Source organism: Mus caroli, unplaced genomic scaffold (genome assembly GCF_978045245.1).
Source record: "Mus caroli unplaced genomic scaffold, Mus_caroli_1 scaffold_15, whole genome shotgun sequence".
NCBI classification, from domain to species: domain Eukaryota; kingdom Metazoa; phylum Chordata; class Mammalia; order Rodentia; family Muridae; genus Mus; species Mus caroli.
Genome location: NW_028227270.1, coordinates 11,669,417 through 11,683,975, shown reverse-complemented (window position 1 = coordinate 11,683,975; position 14,559 = coordinate 11,669,417). Strand labels below are relative to the sequence as shown.

General features: G+C 40.9%; 1 protein-coding gene across 7 annotated transcripts in view; it reads left to right on the top strand.

Moving 5' to 3' along the window:
- The window catches only part of Pde4d (phosphodiesterase 4D), a 1,452,168-nt gene that overhangs the window by 1,240,741 nt on the left and 196,868 nt on the right, over window positions 1–14,559 (top strand). For all 7 annotated transcript variants that reach the window (XM_021180268.3, XM_021180267.3, XM_029468213.2 and 4 more), the window contains one exon: window positions 11,465–11,656. In XM_021180268.3, the coding sequence (XP_021035927.1) occupies window positions 11,465–11,656 (192 nt within the window). The remainder of the gene's footprint in view (window positions 1–11,464; window positions 11,657–14,559) is intronic.

Sequence of the window (14,559 nt, the reverse complement as noted above, 5' to 3'; positions counted from 1 at the left end):
CTTTATGGGCCATAAAATCTGGACAACTGATCACGTGACTAATTATAGGTCAGACTTGAAAATATGTCAAATATTCTTGATTAAAAGGTTCTTTGAAGTTTCTTCCCAGATCATTTCTTAAAGTGAAATATTCAGTCTCATTTCTTTAAACAAATGGCCAATCATTAATCAAATTTTTAAAAAATGACGACACTTGTTTGAAGTAGAGCCATATACTTGACCACAGTGGGTAGATAACCAGTAGACAGCAGTGCTGCGTCTAAAGGTACTTATAAATTCACAATGTTTTTACTGAGCAAGTTCTACCCACAAGGCACAACTGTAGGTGCTGCAGCTGCACTAATGAAGAAAATAGGTTAAAATATCCACACATTTGGAACATACCTCCTAATGGGAAGGAGACCATAGTAAATAAAAATTAGTTTATCAAAGGCTAGTGAATATTGTGAAGACATAGAGGAAAAAAAACAGGTTAGACCTCAGAGACTAGGATGGTAATTTTACATAGGACAGTATGAGGCTAGCCCACTATGAAGAAATTTTTTACTATGGTAAAATTGAGCTAATAACTTGGGAAAACATTACCCAGGTTGAGAGCACCACAGTGGTAAAGAGCCCTAAAGAAGAACATGTGCACACTTCAATGGAAAAAAAGGCGCTAAGTGACCCAAGATGAAAGTAAGATGCCATTAGAGAAACTTCGGGGACCCAAATCCCCAAAGGCCTGTGGCCATCATGAGGACATGGGGACTGGTGAGCAGGGACTTTGCCAGGACCTGATTATCATCTTAGTATGATTATTCTGTCTGCAACTTGGAGAATAAGTGTGAGGGAGTGGGAGGACGCGGGGGCAGAGCACAAAAATATGCTTCCCAGTGCGAGCTTCTTAAAACAATTTTAGTTTGTTCTGTATTAAAAAGAAAAGGAAAAAAGGGACAGAAACGGTTGTTCTCTGCCTCTTCTTTGCCTGTGGAGTTGGAAAACTGTGTTTGGGAAATATGGTTAAAAAAAAAAAAAAAAAAGCCCGATAGAACCAGAACAAGGGAAGGGAAACTGAGTCAGCGGTCCTCACGGGGCTCTTTCTGACAGCCCCCCCGCCCCCATACAGTCAGTCTAGAGAACTGTGTCCTTTATATGTTGTGGACAGTAACCCTTTATTAAAAGCGTGGTTTGAGCTGGGCACGATGGCATGCGCCTTTAGTCTCAGCACTTGGGAGTCAGAGGTGGGCACATCTACATGAGTTTCAGGCCAGCCTGGTCTACCAATCGAGTATCTAGGACAGTCAGGGCTACACAGAGAAACCCTGTTTCAAAAGAACAAAAGAAGGAAGAAAAAGGTTTAAAAATGCTTCCATCCACCTGTAGGTTGCTTTTTTTTTTTTTTTCCCGTGTTTTTGGTTTGTTCTTTCTTGTGCAGAACCTTCTTAGTTTGACCTCATTTGCTTGTCTGTCCCTGTTCTCATCCTTTCTTATGCATGTTCATGCATTAAAAGACTAAAATGGTGGGACCTGTCTCTACTGCTCATAGTGACCAGCAATGTCTCTGCCCACCGAAATTCCAACAACATTTTTCAATGAAGTAGCAAAGCAAGTCTACTAGCGACTCTGATAATTCATATACAGTCACGAAAGGCCACGAAAGACCACGAAAGGCCACGAATAGCTAAAACCGACTTAAAATATTGCTGTATATGTGTGTGACTTACTGTGAGTGTGGGTGAACTCGTGCCATAGCACACGTGTGGAGTTCAGAGGACAATTCTTCGGAGCCTTCTTCGATTAAGACTCTCTCCTTGCAAACTCCCTCAACTGTTGTCATCTCTGTGGAGCCCTTGTTTTCAAGCACAGTCATATTATAGACAACAGCTTCCAGGATTAAATATTTGGTCCACCACACTGGTCTAATGAGTGTCTCATAAGAAAAATGGAGTCTTTCTGTATTATTTGGCCAAAATGCACGAGGCCAGTCCAGCTTTTTTTTCTCTTATATCAAACTCCACTATATCAAACTCCATGCATCAACTTCATCTTACATCCCTTTATTGTCCTGTGTTACTTGAGACTGTCACTTGTCACTGACAAGCCATAAATGACTATTGTTTCCTGAGATTACCTGATACTTTTACTAGTAAACTGTCTAATATTTTACTATAAATAAGTTTATACTGTCAATGCCAGGCTTTTGCTCATGGAAACCATGTGTGAAAGAGTAATAAAAGTTAGTTCATGGGCTCTCTCTCTCTCTCTCTCTCTCTCTCTCTCTCTCTCTCTCTCTGTGTGTGTGTGTGTGTGTGTGTGTATTCAGGTGCATGCTCATTTGTGTGCATGTGTACACATGCACATGTGTAGGACAGATCTGTGGTTCCAGTTTTCTCCTTTCACCTTTATGTAGGTTATGGGGGTAAAACTCAGAGGACATCAAGTTCAGAATAACAAGTGCTTTACCTACTGTGACATTTTGTAGACAACTACTGCGGTTGTCTTTTTTATTGAATATTTTATTTATTTACATTTCACATGTTATCCCCTTTCCCAGTCTACCCCTCCCCCTGAAACCCCTTACCTCATCTTTTCTCCCCCTACTTCTATAAGGGTGTTCCCCCACCCATCCACCCACTCCTGCCTCCCCATCCTGGTATTTCCCTATACTGTGGCATCAAGCCGCTCCTCCCATTGATTCCTGACAAGGCCATCGTCTGCTGCATATGCAGCTGGAGCCATGGGTCTCTCCATGTGTGCTCTTTGGTTGGCCCTGGGAGCTTGGGGGAGGGGTGGTCTGGTTGGTTGATACAGTTGTTCTTTCTTTGTGGTTGCATGCCTACCCTTTGTGGAAATATACATAAAAATGCACACAAACAGCCAGAGTAACATTTAATCTAGCAAGGTAATAAAATATCCTGAGTATCCTGTTTACATTTGATGTTCAGTTTTTGGTTGAGAAAGCATCATATGTGCATATCACTATAAAATGCAGTTTTCTATAGACTCTGTAAAAAATATATCAAAATAGTTAATTTTGTGAGGTGTTTTCTTGATTGCAGAAGAGCTATCTGGCTTGCAGAAAACTGTTGAGTGGTCCCATATCACTAGTGCTCATAAGAAACACATTTTATAATCATAGGGGACTGATAGGAATGAGTGAAATACTTGATATGTAGAGGAATTCTTAATCATCATCCAGACACCCTTATACATGAGGGTGAGCATCCTTCTCCTCCCCAGTGGCTAGACACCAAGTAGACCCATTGGATAGCCAACAGCCAGGGATGCTGTACTCTTGGGGCAGTTAAACAAAAATAAAACCAAACAAAAAATCTCCATAATAATGTAATTGCCTCTAGGCGCACCCTACATCTGGAGATGAAAGGCCAACACATTGTTTCTACCCATTATATTCAGCTACAGCCTGCAGCAGTTCTGGGGACCTCTATGCCTTCTGTATTTCCTACCAGGGAACTGTTCTTTCCCTTTGGTGAGTCTCCACCTTCTGCCAGGAGGTTACCACACCAGTATCATGGAGGAGGGTAGATGCCCTCAAAGCAGCTGAAGCTGTAAGAACAAACTGGGCCAGCATCTGACACCTCATTGATGGCTAGGGCACACTCCCCTGATCTGTCCCATATGTTCCTTCCTCCCTCATGTCTCCATTTAGATTCTTCACAATGTGTTGTGTTTAGACACACAGAGTGACTCACATAGAGACAATGATCTTGGTGGATGATCTCAGTGGAAGATAAAGATTAACAAAACTAAAACATTGGCTGCTGGCTATCCTGGGCATATACTACCAGGCAATGAGAGAAATGCTTTCTAACCATATTCTCTTCTAATCCTCATAATGGCCTCAGAACTACCTGTCTTTCTTCATCAGGAAGTGGGACTTTAGCAGGTAAATGATTTAGCTAACTAATAAGGAGCAGAACCATGGCTCAAAGTTTAACCCTGTTTTTCTAACTTAAACCCTCTTAGAATCCCTTCACCTTAAACATGGACCACAAAGCCTGTGTTGTGAACACACCCTGATTCTGAGCACACAGCTTCAGAAGCAGTATACACCTGCTTCATTCTGGCTTTAGTTAAAGGTCCTAGGGTTCCCCTGAGCATTCAGCCAGATCTTTCCCAGGAAGCCTCTAAACAGAATGCTTAGTCCAGGGGACTCATATTGATAAGGACTCTTAGGAGACTAGCCACTGTAGTCCTTATTGGGTCTCACCTCACAACACTGCAGTTGGCATTGTGTATACGATCCTAAGGGCTAGAGGAAATAAAATGAAGAATTCACTCAAGAACAAAGCAGGCTCAGAGAGAGACCCACATGATAGTTGAGAATCAAAATATTCCCACCAGAACATCAGCGTCTACCTTCAGGAAAAACAAAATGGTGAGAAACGACCCTTAGCAAACAGTTATAAGGTGAGTAGACAGGAAGTATGGACAGTTGAGGCTTCTGGATGGGAGGTAGATAAGACTCCATTACTATCCATTGATTGCAGTAAAATGGAACAATGGGGAGATCTGGGCGCAGTTCTGTTGGTTGTCCAGCTTTTCTGATTTCTGTCTGTCTCTTGAGGAAAGAAGGCTCCATAGAAAAAGATTGCCAGCCACACATAACCTTCGAGATCTCTGAATGCATCAGGCCAACAGGTCCTGACTCTTACTGGTCCCTCCAAGGAATCAATATAGCTGTACCATCCATCGCCTTTCCTGCAACTGTCTGTTGGTGAAAGCCAGCTCTTGTAAGACATGTGAATGCCTGTGCTGTTTAGTGGGGGGGGGGGGAATACATGGGACATTATAGTATCTCACTGTTGTCCATGAGCTAAGTCCTCTCACAGACTTCCAAACACTCCCTTAATCCCAAGAGAATCCTCTGATCCTGCAAAGAAATCTCCCAAATAGGCTGTCGAAGAATCTGCATCACACCCTACTGGTGTATTCAATTTTTTTTTTAAATGAGGGTTTAGCAAATTTCAAAATGTTAAGTAGCAGAATGATCTTTGGCATGTGCGGTCCATGAGTTGCTCGGGATATCGCTTTCAAAGAGTTGACACTGAAAGGTCTGTCCCAGTAAGGATGCTAAGAGCTCTTCTGTCTTCTTACCCTCATAGGAGACATTGAAATACAAACATAAGCACAGTGTTAGTTCTCCCAGGCTCTAGAGTCAGACAGTTTGGGTTTAAAACCAATTCCCGTGAAGAGTAACCCCACACATTATTTAATGTGGAGGCGCTTTTCTAGATCACAGGGCTGCCTTTGGTTAAATAAGACCTAGGGAAGTGTGGTGGCCCCTTCCATTGGTGAAGATGTGATATGCAGAAAGCAGAACGTGGGGCACACAGAGCACCCCCCCCAAACTTATCATCATTGTCAGTGTCGTCATTACGATCGGGTATTTTGCCTCCTCGATTCTTTTGCCACATTCCCAAATTTCAGATTATATTGTGCCTTGGGCTTCACCTGACTGGCTGTGAGTCTGGTGGGAATTCAGCAGGCCTATGTGTGAACCAGAGGATGCTTAGGAAACTCACCGCTCCTTGTCTCTTTGACACCCCCCCCCCGCACGCATATTTCCCCCCTCTCTCTCTCTCTCTCTCTCTCTGTTCATTAATACCAAGGACTGTGGATGAAACCATGTTTCAAAACCGAACAGCTCATCTCAAGTCATCTCTGTTTTCAGCATAAAATAGCTCTCAGTTTAAATGAAGCTAATTTTCAGAAAGCTAAGCCCATAATAAGTAGTCTCGTGTTTCGTTGATTTGTAGCCCACAGCTTGAAGCAAGAACTGACTCTTGTTGTTTCTACCGAACAAGACCTCTCTGAACGTGTGCCCCTCCTTCTCATAGTTGAAGGGTTTCGTTAAGAAGTCTTTTATTTGGGAGGGGCTCCCCCCCCTCATCCTTTGGTTCTTGACTTATTTTCTATTTCGTGGCTATTCTACTCTCCCCACAATCGCAGAAAGAACACGTTTATTTTACAAGTGAAGCCACATGAATGTAATGAGATTTACCACATCTTAGACCCGGGCATTGGTTACTAAATGGCCATGCATCTTTCCACACATCTCTTTATAGAGATCTGATGCTGGCACGCTTTGGCCTGGTTTCTATTCACACTCCCAGCGTATCTGTTAGCTGTACCATACAATGTTGCCACGTTTTCTTTTTATGTCCCCATGGCTCTTTAGTGCCAGCCCACAAATGCAGTCTATCTCTGTGTCCTGTTCAAATACACCCACTACAACCCTTTGCCAAGCTTGCTTCTGTTGCTCCCCTTTGAGCATCTTCAGCTTGGCCTGGGCTCTCGACTCCTTCCTTGCACTAAGCTTCCTTTATCTATGTTGTCTCTGGCATATCTGATTTCCCAGTTCATACAGCACTATGCTTTATTGTTTGGGGACGATTCATAACTAGTGCTATTCATTTGGCCTTTGCTCCTTTGTAGACTTTACTGCCTCATTGAGAAGTGTTATCCTTCATATATCTGTGTTTCCACCCCCCCCCCACACACACACACAATTAATCTCAGAACAAAGAACTATGCAAGCTTGTTCACTAAATTCTTCAGTATATAAAACCTTTCTATAGTGTTATTCACCACTATTGATGATATTTGGCAATACTTTGAGCTAAGTGTTTTCAGTACTCTAGCTTTTGCTTGATGATGAATTTTGATTAAAGAAGCACTGACTATACTGGAAAGCTAGAGGCTGATGGAACCTCAGACCAAATGCCTACCTCCCAAGTCAAACTATCCTGAGGAAACTTGCATTCCCAAACTTAAAAGGCTTTCCCAGCCTAGCACTGATATCAATGGTGCTTTGCTTAGTATGACAGACATTGAGTGATGTACTGTGGAGGATCAGTGATGTCTTCCTGAGTAATTTTAATGTAAAGGTCCAATAGAATATCAGTTACTGTTCTCAGCTTCTCCACCCCAGGCAAATTCTTCACCATGTGTGCATGGTGTGTGCCTTCAGACCCAGCTACTCCAGGGACTGGGACTGGAAGGTCACTTGAACCTTTAAGGTTTTTTGCTGTTGTTTTGTTTTTCTTTTTTCGTTTGGTTTTTCGAGACAGGGTTTCTCTGTATAACCCTGGCTGTCCTGGAACTCACTTTGTAGACCAGGCTGGCCTTGAACTCAGAAATCCGCCTGCCTCTGCCTCCCAAGTGCTGGGATTAAAGGCGTGCGCCACCACACCTGGTTTGAACCTCTAAGTTACAGACCAGCCTGATCACTCTTTGAAAAAGAAAGAAATGAATTCCTTTTCAGAGTAAAGCTCATGCAAATGTTTCACAGATTGGTATAATTTTAATAATTGTTTATAGCAGTTTAATAGTTTTTTGTGGCATTATCTTAGGTAATATTTAAGAGGTTTGCATGAGTCTTGAATAGGTAGTTTAGACCTTCCTATTACTTTATAATAGGTTCTCCATATTTAAGAGCATTCTCGCCATCTAGTGGACAAAGTGTTGTATTACATCTGCAAACAAATGGCAAAGTCCAGGTATAATTTACCTACTTAGTAAATGTTTTGATTTCCATGGTAGCATTATTATCAAAATATTTTAAGATATCTAGTAATATGATTTTTCAAAAATCTACAGTAGGGTGTCTATATATGTTTAGATTTTCTTAATGGAATTGAGAAAAAGAACATTGTATTTAAAAACATAAATTAATGATTGGGGGAGGGGGGGAGGATGATTCAGTTGGCATTGATCCAGTTAAACTGAGAAAAAGCAAACCCCGAACCACATCCTTCTATCTCCTTTATTGTTCCTAGGATATGGAGAAGGAAGCCTCCTTCTGTTCCATTTAGCCCTAACATCATCCTGCTAATAATAAGAGGAAGCAAGCACAGATGCTTTTAATAAGAGGAAGCAGGCACAGATGTTTTGTAGAGCATTTCCATCCTTAGATCCTCCGTGACTCTCTCCTTAAAGGGAAATATATTCTCATCCCTCCCTACTCTTCTGAATAGGGTCTTCCAAATGCGTATTGAGTAATGTTAAAAGCTCACTTTAGTTACTATTCCTCTACGGAACATCACAGGTTAGCCCAGACTGAATTAATACTATTGCTTTTATGGTTTTTAATCACAGTATACTCATAATAAGTGCTTGAAAAAAATGTGTGTTTTATAAATAGCACCCAAAAAGAGCTTTCCTAATTCCCCTGATAACACTCTTTACTACCTACAACCCTGCCTTCCCTGGCTGTCCTGAGGATAGACAGTGTGCTGAAGAGCATGTCACACCTACCTGGATGAGCCCAAGGCCTTTTGTTTGGTCCACAGCTACTGACTCATTTGTGCCTCGTGGAATCATGTATTCTGTCAGGGAGGACTCCAGGAACGATACACAATTAAGCCTTAGCTCACTGACTTCCGTCAATCAGCTTTTCCGGAACCTACCATCTTTGTCTATAAAGTGAAGGTTTAATTAGATAATCCTCCAGTGTCTTGGAAGGACCAAATAAATAGATTTTTCTAACAAAATTGTTAAAAGGTTGGAGACATGGTTCAATTGATAAAATCCTTCACACACACACACACACACACACACACACACATCCATACACCACACACATCACATACACACGAAGAAAATTTGAAGTTGGAAAAGTTTTTTTGATTACCTAAGCTACACTATACCATCTCCTGTTTTTTGTTTATCTGTTTGTTTGTTTGGTTGGTTGGTTTTGTCTTTTCTTTCCTGCTTAAAGGTTTGATTCGGGTGGTGCATAGATGACCAATGATTCAGTGTTCCCTACCTCCCCAGCTTAGCTTACTTAGAACACTTGGTACGTGACACTGCGTATGAATAAATCTAGGAAAGAAAATTAGAGAAAAATGTTTTAACCTAATGGACCATAAAGTGTGTGTGTGTGTGTGTGTGTGTGTGTGTGTGTGTGTGTGTGTGTGTTTGAAGAAGTGGTTGCACATACACATGGGCATGCTGAAAATAACCCCCAGGGCATTGTGTATGTAGGGCAGCACTGTACAACTGAGCTGCATGTTCAGTTCTGGATAAAGATTCTAATGGGGGCATGTTGATAACAGTTTAATTCGAATTCATTTGTGCATTCAATAATTTCCTTTAGCTGCACACCCCCTGGCCTATCCCAGGCTGTCACTCTCTTTTCTCAAGAATAGATGAGAATTGAGTTTGATGTTGATTGATGTCTCACTAGAAAAGTTTTTTTTTTTTTTTTTGAGAAAGTCTCTGTGGGTTCTAATGACTATTCTACTGAAAACTGCATATATGGCTATTTTTTTTTGTCCTCCAACTTTAAAGCCTGTACTGAACTCAATGCATTTCATTTCTTCTATGTTCATTTACCTCACTTAGTACAGGAGTTTGCTGTTCTGTATTATGGAGGTTGAACACAGAGCCTATTGTGTGTCAGTCATTTGACTCTACCATTTATCTATGCTTCTAGCCCCAGTAAAAGATAGAGACATCACATACACCTACACCTGCACCTGCACCTGCACCTGCACCTGCACCTGCACCTGCACCTGCACCTGCACCTGCACCTGCACCTGCACCTGCACCTGCACATGCACATACACATACACATACACATACACATACACATACACATACACATACACATACACATACACATACATGTACACATACAGGATATGTCCTTTGGGTAGAACACGTTTTGGTCATATTCACTCTCTCTCCTCCAAGTCTTCTCATATTCATCCCTTTTTTCTTTCACACCCAACTTTTCATCTCTCTGAGTCCAGGTTCTACCCAAGTATTTTTGGATAACGTGGCTTTCCACTGAAGCATTGTACGTTTATTGGGGGCTGCACTCTTCAAGACAACTGATCCTCCCTCTCTCAACAGCCACTCCCAATTACTGTTCTAACCACTCACAATTACTGTTCCTCAGCTAAGAGGGAGACTTTGTCCACTCCCAACTCCATTCAGGGCTTCGGTCTGTTTTAGATTTGCACAAGTGTTGTGCATGCTATCACAACATCTGTGAATTCATATTGCAGCTACCCTGTTGTATCCAGAAGATATTTTGTGGTAGTCATCTACTATTGATGGCTCTAAAAGTCTTTCCTCCTGTTCCCTTCTACAGTTGTTCTTGAGCCTTTGTAAGAGGGATACAGGGCATATGTTCCACTTAGAGCTGGGAATGCTGGAGTTTCATTCTGTCTCTCCCTAGGCCAGGTGTGCATCTCAGGGTCATTCACCATCTATTGCAAATAGTCACCAACCCAAGATGAAGGATGAGAGATGCACTAATCTATCGGTATAATGATACATCATTAAGAGTCAATACCTTATTCATTTAGCATCATAATATTAATAGGTTCCTGACCCATCCAATAAAGGCTTTTGAAAGAACACATAAAGTGATGAGATATCTCAAAGTTCATTTTGTGAAAGATCAAAATCTAGACAGTAAGACCATGTAGTAAATGTTTTCAATTAACTGTCAGTCTTGACCATAAGGAACAAACAGGGTAGTGTCATTGGTAGCATGAAGGATACTTCCCAAGACTCTGAGATTTCTTGCAAAACTTTTAGATAGAAGCTAAGTCCTGAAGAATGAATGTCGGTTTTCTTAGCAAAGGAGAGATGGATAATCAAGAGAACAACTCAGGAAGCAAATAGCCAGAGAGGATTGATAGTTCAATGTGAGTCGACTGTAAAGTGCCTGATGGTCCAAGTTGTACCTTGGGATGAGAAGATGGTTGCTTGCAATTGAGAAATGATCAAGACCTACAGTCTAGCTAAGTTTTTATTTTATTCTGAAGCAAAGATGAAGGGTTTCTACTGATGAATGTTGAAGTCAGTATTATTTGCATTCTAAGATCTTTAGATATTTGTGCTAGATAAAGACTGGAAAATGGATTCAAGAAACAGTAGTAAAGGCCATTACGTGTTCACAGCAAAAGATGGAGAAAGAAGTGAATGAATAGGAATAGTGTGAAAAGGAAAAGAAGCCCGTGTTCAGGTGGATCAAGACATTGGACAGTGGCAGTTGTTCAACTGAACTCAAATATTTACTGAATTACTATAAATTTGCTCTTTTTCTAAACCGGAATTCTGTGCTCAGAGCTACTTTGCAGAATGATCTATTTTTTTTTAATGAAGTTAGGTTTTGATAAACTTATGCCTTTTAAATTGTCAAAAGCCAAGGAATATAAGAATGTGAACACAATGTTATGTTTACAGTTATGGGTTTGTTTGTTTGTTTGTCTGTCTGTCTGTTTGTTTGTTTGTTTGTTTGTTTGCAGTGCTGGTGCTCGAACTCAGGGTGTTACACTATGCAACCATGATAGCACTACATCTCTAGTTCAATGTTGTAATTTTTACTAGCAAGAATCAGATGTAATATCTTCCCTTCATTCCTAAAATCAGGCTAACTGTTCTGCTGAGGTACCAGCATGCCAATGCTCCCACCAACGTAACTCTCTTCCTCTATTCTCAGTTTCGATGTGGACAATGGCACATCAGCGGGACGGAGTCCCTTGGATCCCATGACCAGCCCAGGGTCTGGGCTGATTCTCCAAGCAAACTTTGTCCACAGTCAACGCCGGGAGTCCTTCCTGTACCGATCTGACAGTGACTATGACCTCTCTCCAAAGTCTATGTCCAGGAACTCCTCGATTGCCAGTGATATGTAAGTATAAGGGTGGGCAGAAAAGGCAGAAGTACCTAGAAAAACCTGAGCAGATTCATCTCTGGAGTAGATGACGTCATAGATGATGATTTCATTCAACTTCATCCTTCTCATTTGATGCAGAAAGTGAATAGAATCCTCCAACCTGAAGAGGAATGGTAGATTTAACGTGAATGCTCTGGTACCTTGATTAAAGGGAATGACATTTTTTCAGAAAATTTATTGTTTGGGAAATGTAGAATTAAACATTTAATGGAAATTCCCCTCCAAACATCAGCTTATATTATACATCAGTAAGACTAAAGCTTTAGATACTCAGCCACATTAATGTTTTCTAATATTTTTTTTACAAGCCTTAAACTGAGGTTAAAGACCCCTATGACACGAAGATGGACAGTGTGTTGGCTATGTCTCAATTGATGTGTACAGACATGAAACTGATAAGATCTTTTGGGGATTTGGTACACATGGAATGAGGTGCTGAATATAAATCACTAGGTGCAATATACTCAAATTCCCTTAAGACATGAACAGATTAGAAATGAATGAAAACTAACGGGGTTGCAGAGAACACAGGGATTATCAACTCATTTCCCCAGAACATTTAGTTTGTATGCTTACTATACACTCATATTCATTTTGTGTTGAGGAAACTTCTGCACAAGTCCCTATTCTTACATAATATGTGCACTGTCATATTTAGCAATGGATACAATTAGTCTCTCTCCTCTGGATCTAAACATTCATTCTGCTACACTCAACATCTTCTCATGACGCCCTCGCAGAACCTACTTACAGTTCATCTTATAGGGCCCTTGTGGGTCCAGTGTTATTCTTGGTACCCTAGAAGATCACCAAGGCAATAGACCAAGCAACAGCCCCAAATAGGCTTCTAGAAATAAAACTAGACTTTGCTCAGTTTGTAACCTTTAGTTCTCAGTTCCCACTTGTTGCACTCGTTGTATTACTGATAGCTACTCTTCTTTCTAAATAACTTCCCATTGCTGGGGGTCATTTGTGTTATCCTCATCCCTCTTCTATAGGTTTGGAAATGTCCATAGAATGTGTATTTATTCACTCAGATACAGTGAGAATATGTATTGAACTCCTAGAATATTTCTTGAGTTCTGCATCTAAGAGGAAGGAAGGACTGGTATTAAACTATTTGCAATAAAATGTGAGTTTTGCATTAAGGTTTTACAAGGTACTCCATAAACACAAAACATGGGCCCAAGGAAAGTACTCTGCCCAAAGGAAATAACAAGAAAGTAATGGGTTCAGAGAAAAGTTCTGTAAGAAGAATGGAGAATGGTACATTGAAGGCCTGATGTTTGGCTGGTCGTGAGAAGCAGACAGTAAGAGAGGGGGAAAAAATCAGATAAAGCCCATGGGACCCAGTGAAGTTCTTTGGACTTCTCCATGTTTCACTTTTATTATACTTTGATTATTATTATTATTATTTATTATTATTATATTTTGGAATGATCATACAATGAAGAGATGATAAGAAAGGGATTCATTTCCAATATCATCATAGAAACATAATTGGTCACATGGGATGAAAATCTAGATCAAGGCAGTGAAGTGCAGCAAAGAGATTAGTCCAGATGGTAGAAGCAGAAGGCCCATAGAACTGTGGGGTGTGTGTGTGTGTGTGTGTGTGTGTGTGTGTGTGTGTAGCTGGGAGAGAAACAAAAGTTCAATTTTTTGACAATGACTGCATGAACAGATGTCACTATTAACAGGAGGAAGAAGAGACAGACACTCAATGTGGATTCAGCTTTAACAGAGCAGGATGGGGAAAGTTTGCGATTTGCTGGCAAGAGAAGGACAAAGATTAGAAATAATAGTCTACAGGACTAGAAGAGATTAGAAAAACCAATTACCTTCTGTAATTACTAGGTGCTTAGATGCTATTTGAGTGAAGTACCTTAGTCAGGCAATGGAGTTAGAAACCCAACTAACTGGGGAGTGAGTTGAAAGCAGTTCTCTAAGCCAGCGAATGCCTATTTTTAGAAAATCAATGAGAAAGGGGAGTGAGAGAATCAAACCTGACTAGGAAAGAAAAAAATTCAAGAGGAAAGAAAAATTTAATTAATAACACTTGAGCTGAGTGAAGGCCCAGAAGCTAGAGATTAAATTCAGGAAAAATGAGGATTACAGATAAATGTATAGTTACTGACACAATTGTGCTCAAGAAATAATTTCTGGAAAAATGATAGAGGCTGGGATTGTATTCCTTTTTTAAGATTTATTTATTTATTTTATGTATGTGAGTACACTGTCATCCTCTTCAGACACACCAGAAGAGGCCATCAGATCCCATTACAGATGGTTGTGGTTGCTGGGAATTGAACTCAGGACCTCTGGAAAAGCAGTCAATGCTCTTAACCACTGAGCCATCTCTCCAGCCCCACCAGGATTGTATTCTTTAGAGAAGACAAAGGAGAAACACGTAAAAGAAGAAATACAAAGACAGAGATGAAGGAGAGAAGGGGTTAGAGAATTGGTGGCTAATGACGTCTACTTTTCCATCAAACAGGAGGTTTAGCCATTGTCACCAGTGAGAGTGGGGTAGGCAGCTTGAGGACAAGGTGAAAGGACAAAGACATTGCTCACCCAAGCCAGGCGGTACACTCCTCTAATTTCAGCTACTCAGAGGTTGAGACAGAATAATGCTGAATTCAAGGACTGGGTCAGCTATTGACAGGGTCCAGTACTATCCTAGGCAACACAGCGAGACCCCACCTCAAAGGGAAAAGTACAAATAGGGCTGAATATGTAGCCTCCCAGTGGTAGAGTGCCTACCCAGCATAATATATGCAAGACTCATACAGTGGAGAAGATCAAGAAGCCCATCAAGCAAGAGAACAATACACTAGAGGGATTGATAGAAGAATACT